This window comes from Talpa occidentalis, unplaced genomic scaffold (assembly GCF_014898055.3).
Source record: "Talpa occidentalis isolate TD23 unplaced genomic scaffold, MPIMG_talOcc4v2.1 talOcc4.9, whole genome shotgun sequence".
NCBI lineage: Eukaryota > Metazoa > Chordata > Mammalia > Eulipotyphla > Talpidae > Talpa > Talpa occidentalis.
Genome location: NW_023605305.1, coordinates 19,500,891 through 19,518,540, shown reverse-complemented (window position 1 = coordinate 19,518,540; position 17,650 = coordinate 19,500,891). Strand labels below are relative to the sequence as shown.

The following is a 17,650-nucleotide window of genomic DNA, read 5'->3' as shown; positions in this document are numbered from 1 at the left end:
TTCCCTATTCTTTCAAAATGCAAATGATTTTTTTTTTTTTTGAGTTTCGGTAAATCTAAAAGAAGAGAATTCTTTCTACATCTGCCAAAGAAATGATTACTATTAAACAGGCATTGCCAGTGTTCTCAGAGGAATCCAGATGCTGAAGAGTCACCATTTGCTATCACAACTCTTTTAAAGCACGTAACTGTTTCTTAGATGATTTGCTTGTTAGCGGTGAAATTTATTACAACTTTTTTCCAAAAGTAATGACTGTTAGATGCCACGTCGTAACCAGCTCTTCTGGTAGATCAGAGGACCAGAATGTTGAGACTGTTGGCAAGAAAACGAGAGTTCATGACTGCTCTGAGTTATTTTTAAAGCTCCAGTTGCATGGCTATTATGTCTCAAATACTGTATAATTATCCCTAGTTACTGATATCTTTAGCATATTTGAAACCATCCATATGTGGCCTAAATCCACACAGCTATATTAAGGCAGTTTTAAACAATCAAAGCAAATCACATTTTAAACAAAATTAATGTGAACCAAATATTTTTTAAAAAAATAAGTCCACATTTCCAGACCTCCAGTAATCAGTATTAATCTGTTCTATCGGTTGACTGGTAGCAAAGGAGGATGATGAAAAGCTTAGACAGTGGTTATAGAAAGGGAGGGGGTCATGTTTCCAAGAGCAGGAACTATCAGAAGGATTGATTTGCAAACCCATTATGTAGAGGAGAGAACTAAAGCTTCTCTCTCTCACCCTCACGCAAGCTCCCGTTTATCTAAGTACATTAGCGATCCTACAGTAGGTAACCAAATAACTAAAATAAGGCAACATTACATTGGGCTAAGCGATTGCCTTCCCTTGTTACTAATTTGGAAATAATAGGGAATTCACTAAACATTTGTAGATTTTTTTAACTGTTAAAAATACATCTTCCATGATTTTACCTTCAGTCTTTCAATTTAATTTCTTTTCATAGGCTAAATCACCTGTTGGCGTTAACAGATTCCATAAATTTACTGTCCTTTAGGTAAAGTTTTGTGTGTTTTTATTTGTTCCAGGGTTGTCTTTTCTGGCTTCCAGGGGTTCTTCTGCACGGGCACGGGGGTTCTTAGGGTACCTTGGTGCTCTGTATGAAAACACTGTATGGAAAGGGACTCTGGTGGCTGTTCTGCCCTGTCCTGTGGATTAGTCCTTGTTGAAGGTGAATTGAGACCTTTATTTGCCCCAAGGGCAGGTGCATTTCTGTTATGTTGTAGTCATTGTCAAATTGGAGGTCACGTTTCTTCCTGAAGCCTAACCATGAGTGCACAGAACGACACCCTCAGTAGACCAGGGCATCTGAGGGACATGAATGATGCTGGGTTTAGATAGACTAAATGCCCCGAGGCTGTGAGAAACTGCCTGGTGAGAGAGGGAGATTGAGTGGTTTCCTAATCTCCCTGATCTCAGTGATGTCAGATAGCCAACCAAGTCAGGCCTCTTGCCCTGTGTTTGCTGCGTTTAGGGTAACTTAATCCTCATCACAGATAGAAGCACCCCATTTTACAGATGGAAAACTGAGGTCTAGAGAATTTGCCCAGGATTGCAAACTAGGATTTAAACCTAGGGTCCTTTTGATCCCACAGTCTTAAAAAGCCATGTAGCATAGCTTCTAAATGTCATTGGCCGGAGCATGTTCCATATAGATACTCTAACATTCAGTGTAACCTTGCAAGTTAGGTGGTATGGTCCTCATTTTTGTAGATGGAGAAACTAAGCCTCAGAGCAGGTACCAAGTGCTTGAAGCAACACAGGGACTCAAAGATGGAATCAGAGAACATAACGCCAGGTCTGGCCCAGAACCGGTGCTCTCTCCACTGGGACATTCTTTTTTCCATCTCTTGTGATCTTCATGTCTCTCCTGGAGCTCTTCTCCCATTGGGTCCAGACATTTTGCCTTTTGAAATCCTGACTGCTTCCAGAGAACTGTGATGGGAAAATGTCTGGACGCCCTGTATCACAGCCTGGCTACCACAGGACTGACTGCATTTAAGTAAACCTTTTTGAAAATTCCCTGACTCCCTGTAGTCAGAGTCCACTGTTATTCCCTGTGTGTTGACCTGGCCTGTTGGAAGTCACCCTGTGATCTCGCAGGTGTTGCTGCTGAGTTTGATCTGGTTGCAGGAGGCCCCTGTTGCAATGTTCTGCCTGTGGGCTGGGACGCAGTTCCTGCAGCTGTTTGGAAATCCCCCACGGCTCCCGTTGTCCCGAACTCATGGGGGAGGGCAGCTCTTCGCTCCATTGAGTCCTTCCTTCATAGCTGGGGGTGGCAGCTTGGAAAACATTCAGCTGTTTACAATTCAGCTTATGTACACTTTGGCTGGGGATTGTGGGTGAATCAGAAGGGCCTTCTCTTTGCCTGTGTCCTAAGAGACAGCATGAAAGTCAGCTGTATGGTAATGGCTGCCAGTGAGGGAGGAGGAACCCCCGCTAACAGATGCCTGAACCAGAGTAGCTCAGCCCAGGCGCTTCAGATCCGAGAAATATGTCTGCTCTCCAATCCTCTTAACCCAGACTCAAGCAAGGTCATTTTGCAAGGACTCTGAGGGGAGGTCTAGTGCCACCTGGCTGAGCCTCCCTTTCATTCTGCTGGCTGGATGCCCTGCAGGAGCCCAATGTGGACCCGGCACCTTGCCTTTCAGTGACCGAAACGCATTACTTTGTACTGCAAAGTGCCCCAGAGGGATCCGCCTCTTGCAGCCACTTCTTGCTCTATTGGAAAAGGCCCTTCAGAACATGCTGCTCTTCTGTGCAGAGTCCAGGGACGTGCTCTGAGGAGCAGGATGGTAACGGTATTGTGTCCTCCGGGCAAGGACATCTTGGTAGAATTGAAAAAGTCACATTTGGTATTGGTTCCTTCTGCCTCTGGCACTCGGGGCGCGGGGCGGGGGCGGGGGGAACGGAGCCTCCAGTTCCCCCACCACTGAGAGCTCCTTTTATGCATGTTTTAGAAGATACTGTCTTCCAAAAACTCATGGCATTTTTTTTTCTTACCTGGATTCTAAAATGCAGTTTTAAATAAGCCTACTTTTGCTCATCTGGAAATAAAAGATTTTAGATTGAGCAACCTTTTAACTCTAATCCTCTCTGCTCCAGTGCCCATAATCCAGAATAATCGCTCTGCCCTCACCCCTGCCTTCATACCTCTGGTCCCTAAATTGGGAAGAAAGCTGCTTATCTAAGTCAAGTGATTCCCAGCAAGGTGTGAATGACCCCAGGTGAACATTTGCATTTTAAAGAAGGTCGTTGGCCAAATGAATCTCTTTTACTGATGAGCTCTGGAAGGGCCTGAAGGGCCAGAGGATAGAGTCGCAGTTCCTCCAGCGTTCCTGCCCCCTTCCCCCAGGGTGCTCCCCGGCACACCCTCCCCCACCCGTCTCCTGCCCAAGACCACTTCACTTTCCTGCCCTCCCTCTGGAGGACAAGGGGAGAAAAACCAACCGAGGCGGGACTTGTGAAAAAACTGAGCTCCTCGGGCACTTGGAGAAGGGCGCTCTTTTCTTTAGGGGCCCATATGTACCAGAGGGCAGGCAGGCGGCAGAACTTTCCCCCGGGCTGCATGTCCCTCCGGGGCCTCCCTTGCTTTGACACTAGCGCACATCCGTCAGCAAAGGCTGCCTCCGCCTCCTGGCTTCCCGGTGGCCTGTGCAGGTGCTGTGCTCGGACACTCTCCAGCGCGAGCAGTTTTTCAGGAATCCCGCTGTCACCCATCCTGGCCATGTGACTGGGCCTGCTAGTCTGAGGCACAGTGAGCATGACTTCAGAGCCAGGGGCCTGGAGAGAAGGTTCTGTGTGGTATACACGACCTGGTTTTGCGACATTATTTTGCCATTATTTTGGAGCAGGATTTGCTCCAGGCAAATGATCCATGTTATCACTGACTGCTTCCTTCCATTCTGTATTCACCTCATTGCTCTTACTGCTCCAGCTAAGCGAGGGTAGTGAGAAGTCTTGTGAAGGAAATACTCCCTTTCCTCAGGTCTAGAGAAAGTGGAAGTCAGTCTTTGGCCATGCTGAAGAGTAGAAGCTCTGCTTGTCCTCCATTTCCTCTGAAGTCAGGTCTTCAAGGCTGCTAATTTTAGGGGCAAATGAATGGCCAACACCATCTGACGTACCCACAATTAAAGAGTCTCGTGCGCTACTAGCTGGGCTTGTGGTGGCTCCCACAGTTAAAAGTTAGTACTAAGGCATTGTTCCAGCCTACTTGAACAGTTTCTGCCACATCTCTACATGTTAAGAGTATCAGAACTGGTTCTGAAGTGACCTGGGTTTTGCAAAGCTGGTGCTGAAGAGAGCTCAGCCTCTCTGGACCTGACTGGTCCTGAGGGCAGGATCGTTCTTGTAAGAGCCTCCCTGCCTCTGCCCCAAGAGGTCCCCCACCTTTCAAGTGCCTGAAGCTGGCATACATTTTTTTTCTTTCTTTTTCCTTTTCTTTTTTTTTCTTTAAATTTTATTTTTATATTCCCCATACAATTACAACCCCCTTATTTTGACCCCAATCCCTCCTTTCCCTGCCCCCCCACCCCCATAGAGTGTCTCTGGTTCATAGTTGTTTGTTGATTTTGATATTTTCTTTCTTATAGTTATTCTTTTTCCTGGTCCCTTATTTAAGTTTTCTAGATTCCTGCTATGAGGGGAGACCATACGGTATTTTTCTTTTTCTTTCTGGCTTATTTCGCTGAGCATGATCCCTTCCAGCGCCATCCATGTTGGCATACATGTTTTAAAAGGACCAGAGAAAACCAAAGCTCCAGCCTTCGGGAGCTGACCTTATGCTCTGTCTCCCTTTTTCTGGAAAAATCCCTGGCACAACAGAGAAAAGTGGACCAAGAATGATTATTCTTTATAGCCCTTCATTCAGAAAGGCCACTCCTGTAGGCCGGCACCAGCTTAGCTGCTCTCAAATCATTTTAGCCTCAGAAAGTAATCTGCAAATCTTAGCAGGTGCCAAGTTGCTTGTTTGGATACCTGGGAGAGCTATACTCTCCATGGAAGATGGAGACCAGTGGTTCCATCCATTCTAATTTAATAGACATTAAGTATATATTGGAATTTTGAACTAGACACAGGTGCCTGAGACATTGCCCCCTTCGAAAGAAACCAGCTCTCCCTAGCTATGTTGGGATGGGCCTCCAGGCCCTGTGAGAGTATTTCTGCCAGAGCCCATGAATGAGACAAGAGTTGAGAGACAACCTAGAAATGAAAGCACACGTTACGTGAGGACTTGCCTTACTGTTGCGTTCATTCTCATCTAAATGCAGGGCCCTTTGTGAGCAGCTTCAGGGAGCCTAGAGTCTACCTCCATTCCCCTTCTCACTCCTCCTCCCCTGCAGGGAAGCTTGGCTTTACTTCACTCCCACAGCCTCTGCTACTCGTGGGGTCCTGGCTTCCACCTTTCAGAGTCAGGTGCTGCACTCTTTATGAAGGCACTTGAGACCTGTGGGAATAACCAGCAGCACGTAGAGCCTCCAGACTGGAGAGACTAAAGTAGAGAGAAATTCCAAAGATGGAGTATTTCTTTGTCTTTTATCTGGCCTCCGGGCCAGCAGGGCAGGTTTCTGCAAGTTTCACTATTAAGCTGCTTTCCTCCAAGCTGGCCGCAAAGCAGTCTGGGAGGGCGGGAAGCAGCTTAAATTAATCTCAGTGTACTGCACTTGGCAGGGGGCGAGATTGTGTTTGGCCATTCCAGAAATAGCCCAAACACCTTTGTTACCAAATCAGATGATGACATATTAGCCTACACGATGAATAGCTGTGAACCTTGTATGTTCATAAAACACTCTGTCCCTGGGATTCTGTCCCTCCTGTAACCTGTCCCAAAGTTGTAATGGCGAGTGATCGTTTTTAATGTTACAGTAAAAGGTCTTTTTCATTGGTTTATTTATTCGTTCTCTGAAATAAGATCCCTTTTTTCCCCTACTTAGATTCCAAAAAGTCTTTGCTTTTCAGTGGTAAGCACTCTCTCTCGCATCTGAGCTGGTGACTGTGTCTGCTCACTGCTGTGTTTGGCAAAGAACTGGACCTCAGTTGTTATCCCCTGGTCTTACTGAGATCCAAGGGGGCGCTGGGGGGTGAGAAGTGGAGCGGAGCATGGAAAGGGAAAGAGCCAAAGGAGACAGGATATCAGAGGTTGATGGTGATGGATATCAGTGAAAGAGGAGGCAGGAGCCATCCCATTCTCAGAGGAGAATGACTTCCAAAAAGGCTATAGACCTTAGTTTCATGAACTGAAACAAGCAAGTCAGTTATTTCCTTACACTGTACTCCCGGTCAGAAAAGTGACTGTGTTTAAAAGAAAATTTCACTAACTAGATCTCTTAGATGAGTTCGTATTGACTGGGTGCCTGATTCTAAAAGATGTCAACAAAAAAGACCTAGGATGATGAACTTCTCTAACCTTTTACATAAGAAATAGTTAAAAGTGGGCCTCCCTGGTGGCGCAGGGGGTTAAGATGCAACGTATGAGGCTAGCCGCAGCCACTGCAGCACGAGTTCAATCCCCAGCCAGGGAGCAACCCACATGGCACGGCAGACCTCTCCTGACTCGCCCGCTGCTCCCCTCAGCAGTGTACTTCATTGGTCTGCCTGTTCTGCTCTCCGTTCTGGCCCTGGTGAATTCTCTCACCCACCCACACTTCTGACTGTACCCAGTGCTTGTATAAATAAATAAATAAATCTTAAAAAAAAAAAAAAAGAAAAGAAAACAGAAACCCCCCCAACTGGGAGAAAATTTTTTTAAAAATGAAAAAAAAGAAATAGTTGAAAGAGCAGTGGGAGTCTGGCCTGGAGAGGAGAGGCTGAGGTCACGGGGGCTGTCCTGCGTGACCCCAAGAGCATGTCCTAGTGTACTTGCTCTGCCCTGCCTCCCTCTCACCTGCAGCGCTGTCGTGTGGGTTTATTGCTGTCCTTTTCCTACAGCCTGTGGAGCTGGCTCGGAGAGATGAGCACTTGCCCTGCTTCACTTGAGTGAGAGACCAACCTCTCAGCCAGGTCCGAGTCAGTGTTTTTGCCCATTACACAAACACGATTAGCCTTGTTCTGTGTGCTCTTGAGGAACAGAGCCAGGGTAAGTGGGTAGAAATTAACAGGAGCTAGATTCTTGGCTCATAAGGAAGAACTTTTCAGCTGAACTGCGCAGGGTGGGAACACAGTGCTTTAGAGGTAGTCAAACAAATGCCAAAAAAATGATTGGATGGCAATCAGAGAGAAAGTTCAAACACTGGATTGAACTGGCCTTTCTAATTCTGGGAGTCTATAAACCGTAGCTCATTAGTTGTGAATATTTTACTAGGCTTTTAATTAGAAGGAAATAGCCTTCTAAAAATTTTTTTGACTTACGTACTCAAAATTTAAAGCAGAAAACTTCATTTGATTGATTGTATGATTGACTCAATCCTTCCAGTTCTTGTGGATTATTGAGAGTTTCTTCCCCTATTCCAAAACACCTTTACAATTTGGAACAACCAGTTCTAAAAGGGGGAAATTTTCCATCTCTACAGAAGAGTCAGAATGCTTAAATTTTTTTCCAATGAATATAAATAAGGATTTGTCTAATTTTGCTTGTGTGATGGCCTCAAGCAAAAATTAACTGAAAAAAAAATAAATCTTATCAATCACATCTCTTGGGTAAGTCCTACTCAGCACTGAAGTTTATTGTGGAGGCCCCAGTACTGCAGGGGTGTGTCATAGCCAACTGTTTCACCAAAAGGTATTTATTCTACTTTGTTGAGCACTAGGGTTAGTAAGAAAATTAACCAGTTATTAAACCTTTCCTGAAATGGGTTTGTTTCTCCACGCTACATAATTAGACACTGAATTCCTATTTTGTGGTGGCATTTTTGATCTTTAATTGCAATAGGAGCAATCATCATAAAAATATTTGGTCAAAAAAAAGGCTTAGTGAATGTTCTAAAATCATTTCTAAATATGTAACACATGCACACTGTGCCGTGTGTAATACTAAGAGGCTTGTTGTGGTTTTTAAAAAATGACTTTTTTTTTCCTTTTAGGAAGTTTCAGGTTAAAGGCAGCCTCAGCTCACACAGTTGGTGCGGGTAGAGAATGGGCCGGGGGCGGGTGGGTGTTCACAGTAGTGAGGTGTGGTGCATCTTGCACCTCTAATAGTGAGGAAGCTCCTGCAAGGTCCAGTTTGAAGTGGACAAGAGGAGGACCTGGTTGCCGTGGGGTGGGATGGGGTGGGCAGGCATGCCATCACTGTTGGGGCTCTCCAGAGAGGAGGAGGGAAGGAGTCTGTGGTTGACTGAAAATCAGATAGGCTGTGGAGCTGGGCAAGATGCCTGAGTGAGAGCACTGACCAGAAAGAGCCGAGGAACCTCAGCTCTGCCGAGAGGCTTTCTTGGAGAAACGGAGTATCTGTAACCAGTGCCGAATAGTGTGATGTACGCTGTAGTTCCTACTTGGGGCTCAGCCCTAAATTCTCTTTGCATTAATTTCTATACTTTGACATTTCACAGGATGCTTAAAATCTTACCCTTCTCTAGGAAGCTCATACAGAAGATTCCTTTAACCTCTCCCCTCAAGCCCCTCCATACCCCAAGCTGATACCTAAGGCAGTAGTTTGTCTTGACTTTATAGGTCACCTTGAATACATTTTTTTTACTCAGCTGAATGTTACTGTTTGTGCAGATCAATATGGACCAAAGTCTTAACTCCTCAAAGATAGAATTCTTGTCTCTCACCTGGTTGAATGTCCTTAGCACAGTTGGGAAATTCAGAAACACTATAAAATTTCGATTAGTTGCATTGTCGCAGAGCTGACCATAGTCCTCCTGGGTGGTGTGTATTGAAACCGTACCACTTTAGTTGTTGAGGGAGGAAACTGCTGGGTTTGTGGTGGTTGGCTCCACGGACAAAGCCAGGTGTGTGCTGAGTCCCGGCTCTCCTGCGGCCTGTACTCTGGTTCTCACCTGCCTGCTTGTGTTTTCCTCTCCCCTGTACAGAGACAGGGCAGGGCATTGTTCATGCACTGACCGACCTCAGCAGCCCCGGCATGACCTCAGGGAACGGAAACTCTGCCTCCAGCATCACCGGCACTGCCCCCCAGAATGGTGAGAATAAACCACCACAGGCCATTGTGAAACCCCAAATCCTGACGCATGTTATCGAAGGGTTTGTGATCCAGGAGGGGGCGGAGCCTTTCCCGGTACGGACTACTTCTTTTCCCCTCTTTTTTTTTCTTTTTAAGTATATTTTGGATGTATATTAGAATATTTTTACATTTCTATGTAAAATTTCCAAAAATGTGAACAGTTTGCTCTTCCTTGCTAACTTTCCCCGAAAAGAATGTTAGTCATTTTCTTTCTAGGATTGAGTATCTTCCTAAGGTCTGGAGGGGTCTGCAATCAGGAGTAATTGATGGCAAAACCCCTTGGTTAGAGGTTTTCACACACAGACTGCGCCGTGTCCCTGTTTGGTGATGTGACTGACTCCCTTGGGTAGAAGGGCATTCATGTTGAGGTGTTTGGTGCAAGAGGGGGGACTTTGGGAAATGAAACACCTCGCTCAGTTTTGAAAGCCAGAACCTCTGAATGGCAAAACTTCGGCTAGAGAACAAACGAACCTGCGTAGAAGAGGGTTATCAGTGTATTAGAAATGACATGAACAGGTTGCAGCCTGAAGCTTTTTCTCTGGAAACAGCATTGGGAGGGCGTGATTGTGAGAATGAGGAACATGTCAGAAAGGCACAGTAGGGCGTCTGCAGGTAGAGCATAAGGCCAAAGTGAAAGACAAAGGAGTCAAGATGGTTTATCAGAGCCGAGTGCCCACTGCTGACGGCAGTGTGCTTTGGCGAGGACAGGTGGCGCTGCTCTGTGGGAGGGAGGAGCCCTGGGCCAGGCACAGCCTCCTGCGATAAAATTCTGGCTGTTGGAGGCACACCCTCTTCATGGGGTGCCATCTGCCTCTTGCCACTCTGGATCCATGGTAGCTCGAATAGTCGGCAAACCTCAGATTAACTGAGATGTGGAACTACCTGTAGAAAGTGCCAAAGACAAATAGGTCCTTGTGCTCATTCCCTCTGGAGGTTGCTCAAGGCCTGTGAAGAAATCCACCTGGAGCATCTTAACTATGCTTAGCTCCAGCACTGTCAGCCCCCTTCCCTCAGTAAACTAGCTCCTCCCTTAGCTTCCTGGGGAAACCCAGAAACCAGCTGATCTCAGGTTGGCTGTGGCTGAACTAGCACCTCCAGCAGCATCCTAGCATTCTGACCTCCAGGCTTCTGAACAGAGGCAACAAAGACTGAACGAGTGAATCAGCCAGTTTGGCACTCGCCCCACAGAGTGCATTTGCTCCGTGGCCGAGTCCATTTGGTCCTGCTCTTTCTGTGGCTGCCTGTACCTCTGGCTTGGGCTGGGCAGTGGTAAGGTGGAGAACAGTGAGAAATAAAAAACTGGTTGCTGAGTTGACTCAGGTGTACACAAGCACACACCGCCTCAGCCCATGCCTGCTGGTGGTGTGTGAGTGCTGGTCCTGGCACTTGTTCAACTGGTGTGGAAAACCTGGCCTCTGCCTCTGTCCCTTAGACACTGGGAAGAGTAGATGTGTTCCCCAGCTGTCCGCTGGTCCTGGATTGATGCCATCCCTGTACTGTGGTGCCCAATGGCATTTTGCCTCATGAGCCAAACGACAAAATAGGACCTCAAGCATGGCGCACTTGGACGATGAAATAGGGGCTGGCATCGTCACTTGGATGCTTTATACATGTAATTTTGATGAGGCTGGATGGCAAGGAAGCTTCTCCCACCTAACCCTCATGGCCTCCATGTCACTTTGTCCTCTAGGTGGGACGCTCGTCCCTGCTGGTGGGGAATCTCAAGAAGAAGTATGCACAGGGGTTCTTGCCTGAGAAACTTCCACAGCAGGATCATACCACCACCACTGACTCCGAGATGGAGGAGCCCTATCTGCAAGGTAGGCACCTCAGACCCGGAGTGCTAAGGCGTCTAACTCCATAGAACAAGAACTAGACAAGGCTGGGGAGGCAGGCCTTACATTCATTCTTTCTTGGTGTCCTTGAAGGCACCCTTGAGCAAGGGAACGTGTAAGCATGTCAGCCTGCTAAACAGTGCCCCCAGACTCTTCTCGGCCCCCATCCCTAGAAAACAGACTAGAGAAGCCGGGCACTCAGCAAGATGTTTGTCTCCTGCCTCTCCTCCAGCCCCACTCTGGCCAACCACAGGATTCTAAGGTGCTTTTCCTGTGAGTCACTGGCTCGTTATAGGACTGGGTGTAGAAGCAGCAATGGGCAAGTCGTGTGCTTCCTTCACTGCCTCAGGAGCTGCCCCCAGGCACAGTGGGGGCTGGACAAGGACCACACTGGCCACATTAGCCGCTGACTAGATGGGTGCTGCTGCCTCCATCCCAAACTCCTGGGCTCTGGTCACCAGGCCGGCAGTGCCCTGAAAGGATCAGGTGAGGGTAGGGTAATTGCAGGCAGTGACAGCCTCCAGGTCTTCCCTTTGAGCTGCCTGCTCTCCTCAAGGATTGTGAGGATGGGGTGCGGGTTCTCCCACTTCCTCCTGTGACTTGCCTCTGGCTCATAGTACTTAAAAAACTGTCACGTGTCCAGGTGGCATCACCCATCACCTGAGGGAACTTTCTGGGGATTCCAAAAACTGGTTTCAAAAACAATGACGAGAGCAGTATGGTATCTCCGAGCTGCGGCACGTCATGTGTGGGAAACATAGGAAGAGGTAGGACACAGTGGGGCGGCCCGGTGGTGGCTGCTGACACCCCTGCGGGAGTCGTTCATTCTCCGTACTTACCAGTTTCCCTGCTTTTCAGAATCCAAAGAGGAGGGTACTCCCCTCAAACTCAAGTGTGAGCTCTGTGGCCGGGTGGACTTTGCCTACAAGTTCAAGCGTTCCAAGCGCTTCTGTTCCATGGCATGTGCAAAGAGGTGAGTGGCCTCAATCCTGCTGCTGTACCCAACTCCTTCCCTTTGCTCAGGGTTGCACCTCTGTCCCTGCTCCCAAGTCCCTCCTCCCTACCCAAGGGGCTCTAGGAGCACCTGAGTCTACCTGTTTCTCAAGCTGCCTGCAAGCAGCAGCATATTATCAACCACATGGAACCAAAGTCCTGCGAGCAGTTCCAGGAAAGCTGAGTCCAAGGAAGGAAGCAGCACTTTACTTTGGCTGGCCCTCCTGGGTCCCACTGGCATCCCTCCTCTTCCTACCTTTGGCAGCTACCACCTCCTTAGGGTAAGATGACCACCAGGAGCGGCCCAGGGCCTCTGCACTAGTTACAGATGTTCCCTCTGTGTGCATTCACCCCGCTTTGGAGACCGGTGACCGTGGGAGAAGCCAAGGTCACATACTGAGATCCTGCAGTGTGCACAGCAGTGTGCCCTCGGCTGGTGTGCATGCCATCTGCATCTCAGGCTCATTAGGAAACTGAGGCACAGAGGAGAATTAACTGTGCCTAACCTAGAGCTGGGGGATTTAGACTCCTCTGACTAAAGTCGTATGTGGTCTTTGTACCAACAAGGTAACAGAGGTGGCTAACCTTGAGCCCCAAGCCCCTGAGAAATCTCTAGCCCTCAGGCAGAGGCACCCCACATGTCCTCAGCTCTTATTTCCCTCAGGCCATCTTTGTGAAGCTCTGTCAGGCTGCTCCCTGGCAGTACAGTGGTTTCCTGTCATAGATAGCACCTGCAGTAGGACACATCAGCACTGGCTTTTTCACCGTGGTGCCAGTTGTTGTGTCAAGCGCTCCGTGTGCATTATCTCATGTAATTGGCAGGCCACTTTTGAAAAGTGAGTGGTACCACCCCCAACACCAGGTGAGGAAACAGGCTCGGCGGCTAAGAGGCCCAAAGGCACAAAATGACTCACAAAGTAATTGATGAAAGAATAGATGGGCTCAAACCTGGCCAGAGAGCTTGACTGCACGTACTGTGCTGGGACTCACACGTCCTCCACAGCTGACACCTCATTCCTCACTCTTGACAGGTACAATGTGGGATGCACCAAACGAGTGGGCCTTTTCCATTCGGACCGGAGCAAACTGCAGAAAGCGGGAGCCACAACCCACAACCGCCGGCGGGCCAGCAAAGCCAGTCTCCCGACACTTACCAAGGATACCAAGAAGCAGGTGAGAGTCCAGCCAAGCTCAAACTCCCTTTCACCCTCTCCCCTTCCCCGCGTGACCTGGGGCCTCGCATTCCTCTGCAGAGGCTGATTTCAGGTGCTCCACCAAGTGCTCCTTTCTCACAGTCTGTAAGGTCAGGCCGCCTCCTGGTCCTTTAGTGGGGCCTCTCTTAGTTAGACCCACGTGGATACACGTATGAGGTGACTTTCCCTTGAATTCCTCACTCCTTCCAGTTTGCCTCTATCCTTGACTTCTGGGGCCGTGGGAGTGATGCTTCCCCTGCCTAGTCCTGTGAAAAGATGGGCTTTCCCAGTTACCTCCTGACTCTCAGGAGGTTGGGTGAGGCGACTACCTACCTACCCCCCTTACCTCCCACCTGGCTGTCTCATTAAGCGTGAGAGCTCTGAGTTCTGGAGGGTCTCTACCAAGAACATTCCTTCATTGAATAACTTTTAGCTCGGCTGTATGCCAAGATCTGTTAGGCACTGAGGCCCTGAGTTGATTCCAGGAACCCACAGCCTACTGTAAGCTAGAGAACCTTGTGTGTATTTTGCGTCTTGTTATTGTTTCAATCATAAACCCCTAAGAATCTGATAAAGCTATAGTCCAAAATGCACCCACTTAAGAAATTTTACATGCTATTTCATATGGTTCACCCCTGACACGCATAGAGCCTGGTTTAAACCCCACATCTAAGCCGAAACAGCAGACACACAATCAGGCATTTCAGTGCAGTGTGGCATATGCTGCAATACTAGGTCTCATCCTGCTCAGGGTCAGAGAGAAGACGGCACAGAAGATGGTTTTTGATCTAGGACTTCAAAGAGATGTAGTTCCAGGCCAAGTTGGAAAGGGAGACTAGACCTGCCTTTGCCCATCCCTCTGCTACAGATGGTTTATCCCTCCATCCTTAAAACTGTTTCTTCTCCCAGCCAACAGGCACTGTACCCCTGTCAGTCACTGCTGCATTGCAGCTGACGCACAGCCAGGAAGACTCCAGCCGTTGCTCAGATAACTCAAGCTACGAGGAACCGTTGTCACCCATCTCAGCCAGTTCATCCACCTCTCGCCGGCGGCAAGGCCAGCGGGACCTGGAGCTCCCTGACATGCACATGCGGGACCTGGTGGGCATGGGACACCACTTCCTGCCAAGTGAGCCCACCAAATGGAACGTTGAAGACGTCTATGAATTCATTCGCTCTCTGCCAGGTAAAGACCTTAGGAATTCCATGTCGGCCTGAAACAGTAAGGAATGAGAGGGGCTGGGAGACAGCACCTCCCGTCACCAGGAAGGATAAGGCTTGGGCTAGGGAACTAGGGGACAGAGAGCACTATGATGAGAGGTCCCCACCTGCAAAAACTTATATTCGAGGAGAGAATAATAATATTAAATAATAATCTGTAGCTCTCATGATAATACTTACTGGCACGGCATGTAGTCTGTGGGGCAGGTGGAGAGGGGAGTCAAGTGGAATTGTAGGAAATCTGTCAAAATACCAAAATCCAGAGAGTTTAAATTGAGTAACAACTGACAAATCTATGCTAGCTGGAGAGATTGCATCAGGGAGCAGCCCGAGCAGAGGCATGAAGACATGAAGGTACGTGGTGCAGCTGGAAACTGTGCAGCGGAGTGTGAGTGACTTTGAGAACTAGGATCCAAAATGAACCTTGAAAGAGAAACCTCATGTTATTCATGGAAGCTTTCAGTGGGACCTTAAAACTTCTCTACTGTCTTTCTACTGCCTTTTTTCTTTTTTGGCCTTTCTAACTCGGTCACTGACTAGGTCAGATATTGATGGCAGGCACAGCTTGTTACCCAGAGATGCGTGGAGTTCAGTGGTTAGGAGCACAGACTTCCTAGAACTGGGCTCAAATCCAGGCTCTGCCACTTAATTCAGTGTATCATCAGTTGCTGCATTCCCTCCTTCTGAGGTCTTTTTTTTTTTTTATAAGATTGATTTATACAAGAGCTGGGGTACATACCAGAGGCATGGAAGGGTGAGAGAATTCACCAGAAACAGAGCAGGGAGCAGAACAGGCAGACTGACTGAAAACATTGCTGAGGAGAGCAGTGGGCACAACTGGAGAGGTCTGCAGCGCCATGTGGGTAGCTCCCTGGCCAGCCGGGAATTGAACCCATGCCTCAGAGGCTGCGGACAGCTTCACAGCACTGCGCTCAACCCGCCACGCCAACGGGAAACCCCGCCCCCCACCTCGTGTGTTAGCTGTGCCATTCTGGTTTACCTCTCTTATGAGGGAAGTCTGAAGGCTTGGGGCCAGAGGATACACTCCCAAGATGCCTCACTCACTCACGTGGCAAGGGAGTGCTGGCTATGGCCAGAGGCCTCCGTTCTTCTCCCCAGGGCCTCTTTCAGAGGGCTGTTTGCGAGTCCTCTTGACGTGGTGGTTGGCTGACTCCAAAATAAGTTAGCCAGAAGAGCAAGGTGGAAGCTGCTGTGCTGTTCTATTAAGTCACCTTGGAAATCACTTGCTGTCACTTCCACAGCTCCTCATTGGCCACCAGGTCAGCCCAGTTCATTGAGGGGAGAGTTCTGAGCAGCCAGGCATGAATAGGAGATGGGATCACTAGGGTCTGTCTTGGAGCCTGGCTACTTTGGGTAAGTCCCTTCGACTGTCACAAGCTGGAAAGGAGCAGTGAACACCTCCTCCGGTGTGGTCACGAGGATTTGGGGAGATGAGGTCTCTAAAGAGCAGTGAGTGCCCCGAGTGACTCCTGGAAGCTTTAACTGTTCCTTTTTGGTGGTGTCCACCTTAGGCTGCCAGGAGATAGCAGAGGAATTCCGTGCCCAGGAAATTGACGGGCAAGCCCTGCTGCTGCTCAAGGAGGACCACCTGATGAGCGCGATGAACATCAAGCTGGGGCCGGCCCTGAAGATCTACGCCCGCATCAGCATGCTCAAGGACTCCTAGGGCTGCCTGCGCAGCCACGACCTGGCCCAGGGCTTTTCCTCCTGACTGAGCAGAGCCAGACAGACATTCCTGAGGGGCCCAGAAATGGGACCAGTCGGAGGGAAGAGGCTCTCCTCTGGGGCATGGCTGGTGAGGGGGTCTTGACACCTCCTCAATGGCTCTCAGGGGCCTTTCTTTCTGTGGGAGGGGCAGAGAGGCAGGTGGCACAGAAGATGGGGCTTTATGCTTGTAAATATTGATAGCACTGGCTTCCTCCAAAGTCCCAATACTCTAGCCCCGCTCTCTTTCCCTCTCTCTGTCCCCCATTTTCCAGGGGGTATATGGTCAGGGCTCCCCAACCTGAGTTGGGTCACTTCCCAGGGCAGCCGTCAGGCCTACATAGAGGCCTTGGATGCCCATGCCTGCCTTCCTCCCACTTCTTACTCCAGGCCTAGCTGACTCTTCCGTTGCCAGCTTCTCCCCCTTCAGCCTGTTTCTGAAGCAGCCAGGGGTTCTCCCCCATCATCCTCTGCAGGTGGAGAGAGAGAAGCTGGGCCCAGTTTGGCCAGGCCTGCTGGCACAGACGCCTTAACGCTGTGTGTATGACTGTATGACTGTGTGGGAGCCTGGACTGACAGATAGGCCCAGAGCCCCCCTTCTGGCATCTCCAGGTGTTTTGTAGCAAACAGCCACTTAGTGCTTTGTCCTGGACGCCACTCAGCCTCAAGATGGGGAATAGAAAAGACAGGCAGCTTCAGTGCAGAGAGGCGAGATCAGAGAGATGAAGATTAGGAGATGTTCCTTTCCAGACTTGACAGATGGCTCCAAAAACCCTTACCTGCACCGTGAAGCCCCCTGACTGTCCTGCTGTGTCACAGACAGAATTAAAGAACACGCCGGTGGGCTGGGTCGCAGCCCAGCAGGCAGCCTGTCCTCCTCAGGAGCCCACGCGGTTGTGTCCAGGGAACGCCTGAGGGGAGAGAAGAGCTGGAGTGACTGCTGATGAGGAGGAGGCAGCCCCTGGCCTCCTGCTCCCACACTTTGCCTCTTGAACTTGCTAGCAGTGATTTGAGCTCCCTGCGGAGGCGGCAGGGCAGGAAGGGCGAGGGCCTGCCTCCGACTTGCCCTGTCCTTGCAGGCCCCTGGGGAAAGAGTGGAACTCTCCCCAGAAGAGGGTGGGCACCTTTCTCAGCTTGTTCTATTCCCCACTCACACCCCCTGGCAGGGTTGGAAATGAAGGACTTTTTTAACCTTTTGTTTTTGTTTTTTAAAAATAAACCAGTAAAATCTGTTTTTTTCTGTGCCTTTCTCCCCTGGGGATGTCTAGCTGTAGTCCTTGGTGGCTACTTTTCACCCGTGAGAAGAGGGTGAGTCCTTAGGTAGGGGAAGGGACGCCGCCTAGCTGGCCAGCATATCCTCCACGCTGTACTGGGCCTGGGTCGTTTGAGGGCACTCTTAGGCCTGGTTCCCCAGAACCAGATACCTCCTGTTCACGTGGGCATCCCTTGGAATGGCATGGTCCAGAGCCCCCTACCTACCACTCCCACTGGGGAGAAGTTTCTGGAACACCTGGGCTAGAACCCACACTTCCCTCCCCCCAG

General features: G+C 49.3%; 1 protein-coding gene across 5 annotated transcripts in view; it reads left to right on the top strand.

Annotated features, from left to right (window-relative positions):
* Window positions 1–17,368, top strand: part of PHC2 (polyhomeotic homolog 2) — an 86,409-nt gene extending 69,041 nt beyond the window's left edge. For 3 of the 5 annotated variants that reach the window (XM_037500622.2, XM_054691730.1, XM_037500620.2), the window contains 6 exons: window positions 8,993–9,195; window positions 10,832–10,961; window positions 11,835–11,949; window positions 13,001–13,142; window positions 14,072–14,348; window positions 15,916–17,368. In XM_037500622.2, coding sequence (XP_037356519.1) covers window positions 8,993–9,195; window positions 10,832–10,961; window positions 11,835–11,949; window positions 13,001–13,142; window positions 14,072–14,348; window positions 15,916–16,070 — 1,022 coding nt within the window. In that variant the 3' untranslated portion in view covers window positions 16,071–17,368. The remainder of the gene's footprint in view (window positions 1–8,992; window positions 9,196–10,831; window positions 10,962–11,834; window positions 11,950–13,000; window positions 13,143–14,071; window positions 14,349–15,915) is intronic. The other 2 variants (XM_037500621.2, XM_054691731.1) reach the window with 1 other exon arrangement.
* Window positions 17,369–17,650: the final 282 nt, after the last annotated feature.